Consider the following 9,671-nt stretch of genomic DNA (forward strand, 5'->3'; position numbering starts at 1 on the left):
TTAAAGGGCACTTAATAACTGAGTTATCTGAGGAGAAAGAACTGGTTGAAGGATTTCTTGAAGAACAGGGAAGGTGGCTAGGCCTCTAGTTTGTTTTCAGGATTCTGTTGTTAAAAATCATTATATTATCATTACACTTTAGGCTCATAAAACCAGTCAGTGCCCCTGCAGACCACCATGCAAGGAGGCTTTTGCTCACTCCTTCCTTCCTCAGCAATTCCAGCCCCTGTCATCTACTGGCCCTGCTCACCCTTGCACCCCTGGTCTTCACTTGCTCCTACAAACACAAATAAAAACATAAAAAATAATGAGGAAGGCTTTTTTGATAAGGACTGGTACAAAATGGAATCTGATGGGCAGCCAAACCACCCTGAGGGTCAGCGATGAATTCATAACAGCTGCTGTACACAAGCTGTTGATTGAATACTGATTCTTGCACCCTAAAAAGAAAAATCAACATGAAACCTCCCACTATCCCATCTCCTTTACTGTTTGTTTTGTCAGACTCAAAGGACATGACAATCACTCACAACACAGAACTGAGTAAGAAAATTATCAGCTGCCTCAGCCAACGCACCACGGCGCACAGTTGTCAAACTCTTGCAAATTTTGTCATTAAGTCTTCAAGCTAACAGTTCTGTGATTTCTGAAGCAGCACAGAAAAAGATCCTTTTCATTAAAAACAGGAAGCCTCCCTTTTGACTTGCTACAACACCCCTGCAATGGGGCTGAACAAAGGACACTCTCCTACTGCTCCCAGCACAGGAGTGTGGGCAGAGACCTGCTCAAGTTACCTCAGCCTGGAGAAGGGAAAAAAGAGGCTGAAACCAGCAGCTACACTACAAAAAATGAATTTACACTAGGCCAGTGATTACCTTCAGGTCAGTCACCGCTTTGCTGTGCATGAGCTGTTTGGACAGAGGGGTTGGTGTGAGACAGGGCAAGGGGTCAGCACTGACAGGCCCTCCGAGCAGACAGTGGGGAAAAACAACACACAAAGGTGCTGGGTGACAGGAAAAGGGGCACAGTGAGAAAGAACCCAGGGGAGGGTTTGCAGTACCACGTATAGAAGAGCGTATGGGCACAACGACCACAGATGGGCTTCTGCTCAGGGCTGGTGACACGGTGAGGGCCAGGCCCCAAGAAAGGCCTAGACCAGGCAGCAGGGCCAAGCCCCAAGACGGGCCTAAGCCCCCATCGCAGGCTCCTCACCTCAGCGCTGCGTCCCCGCGGGCCCAAATCCCGGCTCTCCCGTGTCAGGATGTCCCCAGGAGGCCCTGACAGACGGCCGGGCCCTAAGAGCCCCACTCCCGCCGCCATTTCCCCTCACGACGCGCTGGCGCCTCATCCTCCCGCCCTATTCCCGAAGCCGCGTTACGCAGCCGCCACATCCTCCCGCCCTATTCCCGAAGCCGCGTTACGCAGCCGCCGCAGCGCAAATTGCGTAAGCCCCGCCCCGCTTCCCGAAGCGGCTGTACGGCACAGCGGGGGCGGGGCGCTCCGGAGGCGGCGTAAGGAGGAGGAGGAGGCGGCCCCGCCGCTCCGGCCCCGCCTCAGCCGCGGCGGGAGGGAGGAGCCGCGCCGCGATGTGGCAGAGGTCGGTGTGCGTGGGCCTGCTGGCCCTGGCGCTGGGCTACCTGTGCCTGCTGGGCCCCGAGCTGCCCGGGCTGCCGGGCTCGCTGCTGGGCGCGCTGCGCTGGGGCCGCTCGGCCGAGGGCCGCACGCTGGCGGGCTGGCAAGCGGCCATAGTGCGGCCGGCCCGCGCCTGGGCGCGCGTCGCCGTCGGGTAGGTGCCGGCAGCGCGCGGAGGGGAGGGGAACGGGACAGAGCGCCCCTGGCGGCGCGGGAGGGCGCCCCCTAGCGGCGGGGCGGGGACGCGCGGCTGGGAGCCCCTGCCCCGGGCCCTATAGAACTCTATGTATGTATCTATATGTGTGTATATTTGCCCAGAAAGGCCTGAGCTTCTTAATTTTCCAGGCAAGGACATTCCCCTGAGAGCAGGGCCCTGTCCGCTGCGTTGCTTAGTCCTCATCTGAGGGAGTGAATGGTAAGACAAGGGGCAATGGGTGCAAATGGAACACAGGAGGTTCCACTGAAAGATGAGAAGCAACTTGTTTGGGGTGAGGGTGTCAGAGCCTGGCCCAGGCTGCCCAGGGGGTTGTGGAGTCTCCTTCTGTGCAGACATTCCAACCCGCCTGGACACCTTCCTGTGTAACCTCATCTGGGTGTTCCTGCTCCATGGGGGGATTGCACTGGATGAGCTTTCCAGGGCCCTTCCAGCATTGTGGGATTCTGTGCCCAAAAGTCACTTTTTTGGTGATGTAAGCGTCCTGCGTGGTTCAGAGCCGGGTGGCAGGACCTTATCCCACATGGGCTTGCCTGGGAAATTCACAGCTGGAGTCTGAGGGACTGGAGCTGCTGGTGGTTGGGGAGCGCGGTCCGGCCATAAATAAATGGGTTTATGGAGTGGGGAGGGGAGTGGAGCCTTTGCAGCTGGGCAGGACAAACGGAGACAAGGCAGAGGCACAAAGGAGAGGTGAGGGAAGGGAGAAATGAAAGAGAGATGCTGGAGAGAACTGTGTGTGCAGGGAAACCCAACACCCTTTTTCTTACTGTAAAAAAAGGGCGAGGGGAAAGTTCAGCATCCCATTGATCTTAAGTGGTGGGTTTAAGGCTGACCATTAATATTAGAATAGTTTCAGTTCAAGATCATCGACTCCAACACATCCCTAAGAACCTCATCTATATGCCTTGTTGCTATATATAGCGTGTGACTTACTTTATTTTAAACATAAGGCCGCACCAGGATAACTTGATTTTGACTAGAAAATTTGGCCTTCAAGCGCTGGAAGAGTCGTTCCAGCTCGGTGGCTGCAGAGCCGATACGGTGTTAGTCTTGCTCTTGCGTTCCGATGGATGCAGACAAATATATCCCGTGGATATATGACAAAATACATAGAGTTTTTTACTCAATTAGTCTTTTCTTTTGCCACGCCTTCCCTGGAAGAGCGCCAGCTGTCTTTGGTTCATTCCTTGCTTTCTTCTTTGCTTTAAAGCAACTGAATATATATAATAAATACACACAGATCTTTCTCTGCGTAGTGGATGAGATGATGCGCAATACAGAGGATTTCTGGTAGAATATGCACTGGTTCCCTCACCTACTGAAAAGCCTTGGGGTTCTAAATGTCCTTTATTTTGTCCTTCGTGTCTTGTGGCCCAAGTCGTGCGTGAAAGGCCACAGAGAACACTAAACGGCTGTGGGTTTCATGCTGATGTGTAAGGAGGCATCAACATTTGCTGCCTCGCGGGTCGATGCAGAATAAGCTGGAGATCCTGCAAAAGTTTATAGTTTAGATCCATGCCAGGGAAGTTGGGGCAGAGGAACAGAAATCACACCTGACAGCAGTTCTGGAAGGTGCTTTAGTAATGGTTGGTGTCATCACAGGGAATATTGGGGATATATCAGCGTCCCTCTGAAACCAAGCGAGGGAAACAAGGGCAAGTGTTTGTGAACTTGGTTCCTGGGGGGCTGGTTCCAGCCCAGAGACTTTCCTGTTCTCTAATCTGAATTAGACTCAGTTTAAATTGATGTAACAAGAAATGGGGGCTGGAAGATTTGAGCCGCGGGTTAGGCGGCACATAAAGTCTAGATCTGCTGATATGGTTCTTATCTCTTCCTGACTACTGCGGGATTTTTCTCCCGTCTCCACTATTTGAGAGAAGGCAGCGTGGTAATGCTGGAAATTTGGGGCGGTTCTGTTGAAATTGCAGTTTTCTAATATTTCGACTGACAAATTGCTCTTTTGAATGCTTATAAACAGACCAGCCTGTGTGGGGGGTGTGTGGGTTCGGTTATTGTTAGGAGGGCTTGAAACTCAAAAGGCTGATCTAGTGGACTGAAATACTTTCGGTTTTCTTTTTAACAATTCTTACTTGTTGGCACGCTTTAAAGCAGAAATGCATATTGACAAAAAATCCTTCTTAAGAATTAAAGATTTCAAGTGTTGTTCTTATTGTACCTATTCTTTTTTGAGCAAGCCTAAGGCAAAATGTTCTGCAATATGCACAACCACCTTTGGACCACGCAGCTCATTTGTTTTAATGCATGAGAACATCTCTCTCCTCTGCAATGAAAGCACATCGAAAGGAGAACGCTTTAGTAGAGAATTTCAGCAAATTAATGTGATTTTTGGGTCTTTTTTCGTATTTTGTTGGTTGTTTCCTCCCTTAGCACGAGGGCTGCAAAGAGCAAACATCGCTGGCTGGGCAGGGATCGCCTCGTTGAGAAGGTACGTGTGGTTTTCCCAGTGTGTGTTTTCCCCCGTTGCAGCGTCAACGCGTGCGTGGACGTGGTTCTGTCCGGCGTGAAGCTGTTGGAGGCGCTGGGTCTGGAACCCGCCGATGGGAAGAACCACGCGGTGCTGACGTCGGGACAGGACCTGAGGGAGGCGTTCGCTCACTTCATGGAGAAAGGGGCGGCCGCCGAGCGCTTCTTTAGCGACGCCGACGCCTTCCACCGCATCGCGCGCGCGGCCACCGAGCACCCCGGCGCGCAGGTGGGTTTTCTGCCCAAAAATAACCTTTGAGAAGCATATTTCTTGTTTCCTGCATCGTTGGTGACAGTGCAAATCATTTAAGCTTGAGTGTGTTAATGACTTGCTGCAGAACTCTGCACCCACCACAAATAGAGTTTGGACCGGTCTGCCCCTCAATTGCTTTCCCAAAGCCAAAGTGTCCGTCCAGGACGCGTCTATATATGAGCCAGGTGGGGCTGATGCTGTAAAAGGCTCTAACATCTTGTAATGAGGCAAGAAGCGAGGAAATCAATCCAAACATTAGGAGCTGTAAACACTCTGATCAGCATCAGCTATTTAAATTCTCTCCAGAAGTGTCAAAAGCGAAGTTTCGTTACTATAGTTTACACCGGGTCCTCTGAATCGAACTTGCTACCTTGCTTGGCAGTCAGCGAATTGCTACAAACTGCTCAATGCCGCGGTGCACACGGTTCGGCAGCGGCTTCAGAAAACGAGGAGGAGCTCAACATTTGTCTCTTGCCACATTTTGTATGTTGCCTTCCTGGAATCACCTGCTTATGAGCTGTGTCCTGTTTTTTGTCGCCTCTGAGTGCTTGTGAACCTCATGACAATCTGTACTCTCTGGTTTCAAAGCTCACATTGGAGTTTTGTTACTTAAAATTTGACCTTTCTCAGCCCGAAGAAGCTCTTGCCTTCACTCATGTGGGCACAGGAGCAGGTTTAACCTCCATTTGCAACTGGGTGAAGTGTTGCTGCAGTTTTAAAATGATTGCTTGTCAGCCTTGCTAATAAAACACAAATTCCAGCAGCCACAGAAAAGCTGCGCAGAATTAAGGGCCATTTGCTTTAGGAATGAATTGATTTGTATGGGGCTGTGAGTTACCTGAAGGTGAATATTTAGATTAAAAAAGCTAAAATCTCTACCTCCGTTTGTTTCACAGCTTTATGTGGGAGGAAATGCTGCTCTCATCGGTCAGAAGCTTGCAACAAATCCAGACCTGAAGGTACGTGTTCCAGAAGTTTCATGCTATTCATTCAGTTTTAATGAGGCTCCCATTGCTTCCCTGGAGATTTTGGGGATCTTGTGGTTATTTCTTAGGTTATGGTGGAATATACAGTTGGCCTTACAAGTGAAAAGCTGATTTTTCTAGCTGATTTTAAGACATTGAATTATGATCATTGTTGTCCAGGTGATGCTGAAATGCACTGAGATGATGCCAAGGGACATGGCAGGGGATCCTTATGTTTGTTTCTCATTTTCTAGATCCTCCTCTGTGGCCCAGTTGGTCCGAAACTCCACGAATTACTGGATGACAACGTGGTTGTGCCACCAGAATCCATGCAGGAAAGAGATGAATTCCATCTTATCTTGGAGTATCAAGCAGGTACCTTTGTTTAAGGCTACATGTTCAATGGGAACCCTGCACATCACTAAGATAATCCTGGCTTTAAAGTTAGGGATTTTTATAAATCGGTTAATTCCAGGAGGACTGTGCAAGTTATCAGCTCTCACTGGGCTAATTCCATGCGCTTCAGGGAGCTGTGGGAGGTGAACACACATCTTAAATATTTTGAAACTATTTTCCTTTTTGAATCTTTTTTTCCTTTGTCACTGTAAATACTGACAGGGAAGAATCACCTAATTCACCCTTTCTAGCAGCAAAACTGATGTGGGTGGAGCAGCACCCAGAGTTTGCACTCCGAGGGACTCCTGCTGAGCCAAGGTCACCAGAACTAAGTGCACTTATTAAATTACACTCATGTCCAAGTAAATCTCAATTCTTCTTGCTTCTGGAAGCCTCCTGATGTGATGATACATCAGTATATGATGTCTCCTTTTCTCAGCATCTTTGTTCTTGGGTGAGAAGTGTCATCCTGACAAAATCTGGGGATCTTTGTCCTAACCAGAGCTTTGGCATGAGACGCTTCTCAAGACAAGGCAGCCCTGATGCTGGTGCTGCTGGTTTAGTAGCTTTTCCACAAATCCTGGTTGTGTTTTCCATAAAACTACAGAGAGATGAGTGAACAAATATACAGGTTGGTTCTGAGGTGGAGATTCTGCCTTTAATAGTGTCAAAAATTCCTCAAGAGCTTTCTGTTCAAGCTGCCCTCTGTGACCGGTGCTTACTTATTCCCTTTACATTGCTTTCTGTCCCGTTATCATAATGAGGAATGTTAATGAAGAGCTGTTAATGGGCACGGTCACACCGAAATCGCGCATTGGGGTTCCAGCAGGATACCCCAAAACCACCCCCAGACGCGTGGTTTGATTTGCTTCTCTTCCGAGTTAACTCGCTTCTCTTTGCGTCGCTTTAGGTGAAGAGTGGGGCCGAGTGCGAGCGCCCAACGCCAACCGCTTCATCTTCTCCCACGACCTTTCCAACGGCGCCTTAAACATGCTGGAGGTGTTTGTGTCCAGCCTGGAGGAGTTTCGGCCAGATCTGGTGGTGCTTTCAGGACTTCACATGATGGAAGGGCAGAGCAAGGAGGCGCGACAGAGACGGCTTATGGAGGTAGGAGATTTAAACACCAATGTCTTCTTAATGTCCTTCCACCTTTACAGCAGTCTTAGTTTCCTGGGTTTGAATTTAGTCTGCATCTTCAGAACCCCTATAAATCTTTCCAGCTTTGCATGCTGGAAGAAGAATATGAACTGTAAGAATGGCAAAAGTTTAATCTTCTTTCCCGGATTCAGTGGGTTGTCCGGGGGGATAAAACTACGTTGACATAGTTCCTGGAGCTCACCTGGTGGCTAAATGACACGTTCTGTCCCAGATACCAAGATGATCATTATGAATATTTGGTTTAGGGTGTTTCTCTTCTTTTCCTGTCCCCTGTAGGCTGTGGCCTCCATCTCCGATATCCCCACAGACATCCCCATACACCTGGAGCTGGCCAGTATGACTGATCAGGATTTTATGAGCAACATTGTGCATCAGGTAATGAAAACGAAAGGACACACTCTGTTTTTTAATGTTTCCTTTTCACCAGGATCACAATGTGCAGATGGTAGATGAATACAGAAATGAAAACTTAAAATTAGGGCTATCCATTTGGAGAAGAACTGAGAACAGGATTTGAATTGGAGCTGAGTTTTTAATTTAAAAAAGCCTTGATTTCTTTGCAGAATTTCTGTCCTACTGATCTTAGCTTGACTCAGCTCGCATCCCAGTGTTGTTCTAAGTGAATTTGATGTTTTGCTGCTCTTAAAGCGCGTGTCCAGAAAATTACCTGCACAAAACGAGCATGCAGCCTTGGCGTGACGTGTTTTCTTGGCTAAGTCAATTCTTGCAGACGTGTAGAATGAGGAGGCCTTTGGTTGCTTTGGGTGCTCCCTCCTGAGCACGCTGGTGGCAACGTCTGCAACACAATCTTGTAAAAACACCCCCCTGAATGAGGAAATCCCGGGTCTGATTCTCTCCGGGAAAGGCGAAACCGTTGCTGCTGTGTTTCTGTTAGCAGGTCTTTCCCCTGGTGAACTCCCTGGGGCTGAACGAGCAGGAGCTGCTGTTCCTCACGCAAGCGGCCGCCGGTCCCCACGCGTCCCTCGCGGCCTGGAGCGGCGTCCCCGACGTGGGGGTCGTCAGCGACATCCTCTTCTGGATCCTGAAGGAGCACGGCAAGACGGCCGAGCGGGCCTCGGATCTCACGCGGATCCACTTCCACACCCTGGCTTATCACATCCTGGTCACTGTGGACGGCTACTGGGGCAACCAGGCGGCCGCTGTGGCCGCCGGGGCGAGAGCGGCGGGGACTCAGGCCTGCGCCACGGACACCATCGACACCAGCAAAGTCTTTCTTAAAGCTCCTCTGGAGTTTGTGACCTCCCAGCTGGAGGCGCCCACCAAAATCTCATTAAACCCCGACGAGCCCGTGGTGCGTTGGCACAGAGAAGGCGTCTCGTTCCACTTCACTCCTGTTTTGGTCTGTAAAGATCCCGTGCGGACCGTGGGGCTTGGGGATGCGATTTCAGCCGAAGGACTGCTGTACTCAGAAGTGTATCTTCAGTAGAAGACCAAGACGCTCCTTTTTCTCCGATGTCTGAGGATCCACGGTGTCCTCGTTAGGGTTTCAGCGGTGGTGAAAAGGAATAGGAACAGAATCGGGGTGTGTTTTCTGGATAAAACTGAAAAAGAGCCAAAGAATAATTCCAGGTATAAACAGATACATTCCAGTCACTTGGCAGTGACTCGAACACTTCACAGTTAGGTGCAGATGTTTTAGTATTTAATGTGAAAACTGGCTGGGCTTTGTCTTAAGCGTGTGGGGAGGAAAACGAGCATCGAAATCCCTGTTTGGCTGAGGTTTGTTTGTAGCTCTGCGCGGGTCGTGTCTGTGGGTGCTGGGAGAGTTTCCTGCGTGAGGATCCCAGGGAGAGCGCAGCTTGAGAGATTAAAAATAAAAGGCTGTTGCGTTGTTCTCTCCCCGCAGCACGTTCTGTGTGGTGAGAGCAAACCTTGCGCTTGCTCGCTGTGATGATGAAACGTTTTACTGATGAAATGACCTCTCGACCTCAGTGTCCCCAGTGCTGGAGGGGGCCAGTCCCAAAATGTGATGCTGTACCTGCTCCTTAAATACACAGACAAAACCTGACTCGAGGCTGCCTGGATTATTTTGGGTATCTGATCTCTGGGACTACGGGTATTCAGCTGCACCATAGCAACCCACGCTTAGTTTTTGGGTACTGAGAAGTGGAGGTAATCAGGGTTTATATTTGGGCAGACAGCTTTATTTTGTGGCCAGGTCAAGCACAAGCGGTTACCTGTGTTTGCTGCACACTGAACACCACGAGTTGCAGCCCGGGGGCTGGTGGCTGCTGTCACTTTGCAAACCGTGCGTGCTTTTAGCTGCTATTTTACAGAAAACCTATGGAGTGCTGGAGACTTAGTTCTTTTGGGAACGTTTGTGCTATTTTGTTCAGTTTCCCTCCATTCCAAAGGGTTAATATCTATGGGAAGGTCCTTCCGGAGGCTCAAAAGCTGCAGCAGCATTTTCCAGGTAAGGCTGCAGTGAGGAGGGCTCTTTCAGGTTTGATTTTCTTTACTTTGCTTTAACTAGGTCACTGATAGTTTCTTTGCTCTGGACAGCCTTGGAAAGTAAAAAAATAGAACCATCTGTCCTTGTTAAATACTT

The 9,671-nt window shown here is 49.7% G+C and overlaps 1 protein-coding gene across 2 annotated transcripts; it reads left to right on the forward strand.

Moving 5' to 3' along the window:
* Positions 1-1,586: 1,586 nt before the first annotated feature.
* On the forward strand, positions 1,587-9,125 carry ADPGK (ADP dependent glucokinase; the record flags this gene model as incomplete). 2 transcript variants are annotated; one of them, XM_080351249.1, is made up of 7 exons in its annotated part: positions 1,587-1,786; positions 4,334-4,559; positions 5,480-5,542; positions 5,803-5,923; positions 6,855-7,051; positions 7,379-7,477; positions 7,998-9,125. In XM_080351249.1, 7 exons carry the CDS (start codon positions 1,587-1,589, stop codon positions 8,547-8,549), a joined length of 1,458 nt encoding a protein of 485 aa, XP_080207375.1. In that variant the 3' UTR covers positions 8,550-9,125. The 2 variants fall into 2 exon arrangements, with proteins under 2 accessions (XP_080207375.1, XP_080207376.1); XM_080351250.1 differs by having other exon boundaries at positions 8,001-9,125.
* Positions 9,126-9,671: the final 546 nt, after the last annotated feature.

The sequence above is a fragment of the Nesoenas mayeri genome (assembly GCF_963082525.1).
Source record: "Nesoenas mayeri genome assembly, chromosome: 11".
Classification (NCBI taxonomy): Eukaryota; Metazoa; Chordata; class Aves; order Columbiformes; family Columbidae; genus Nesoenas; species Nesoenas mayeri.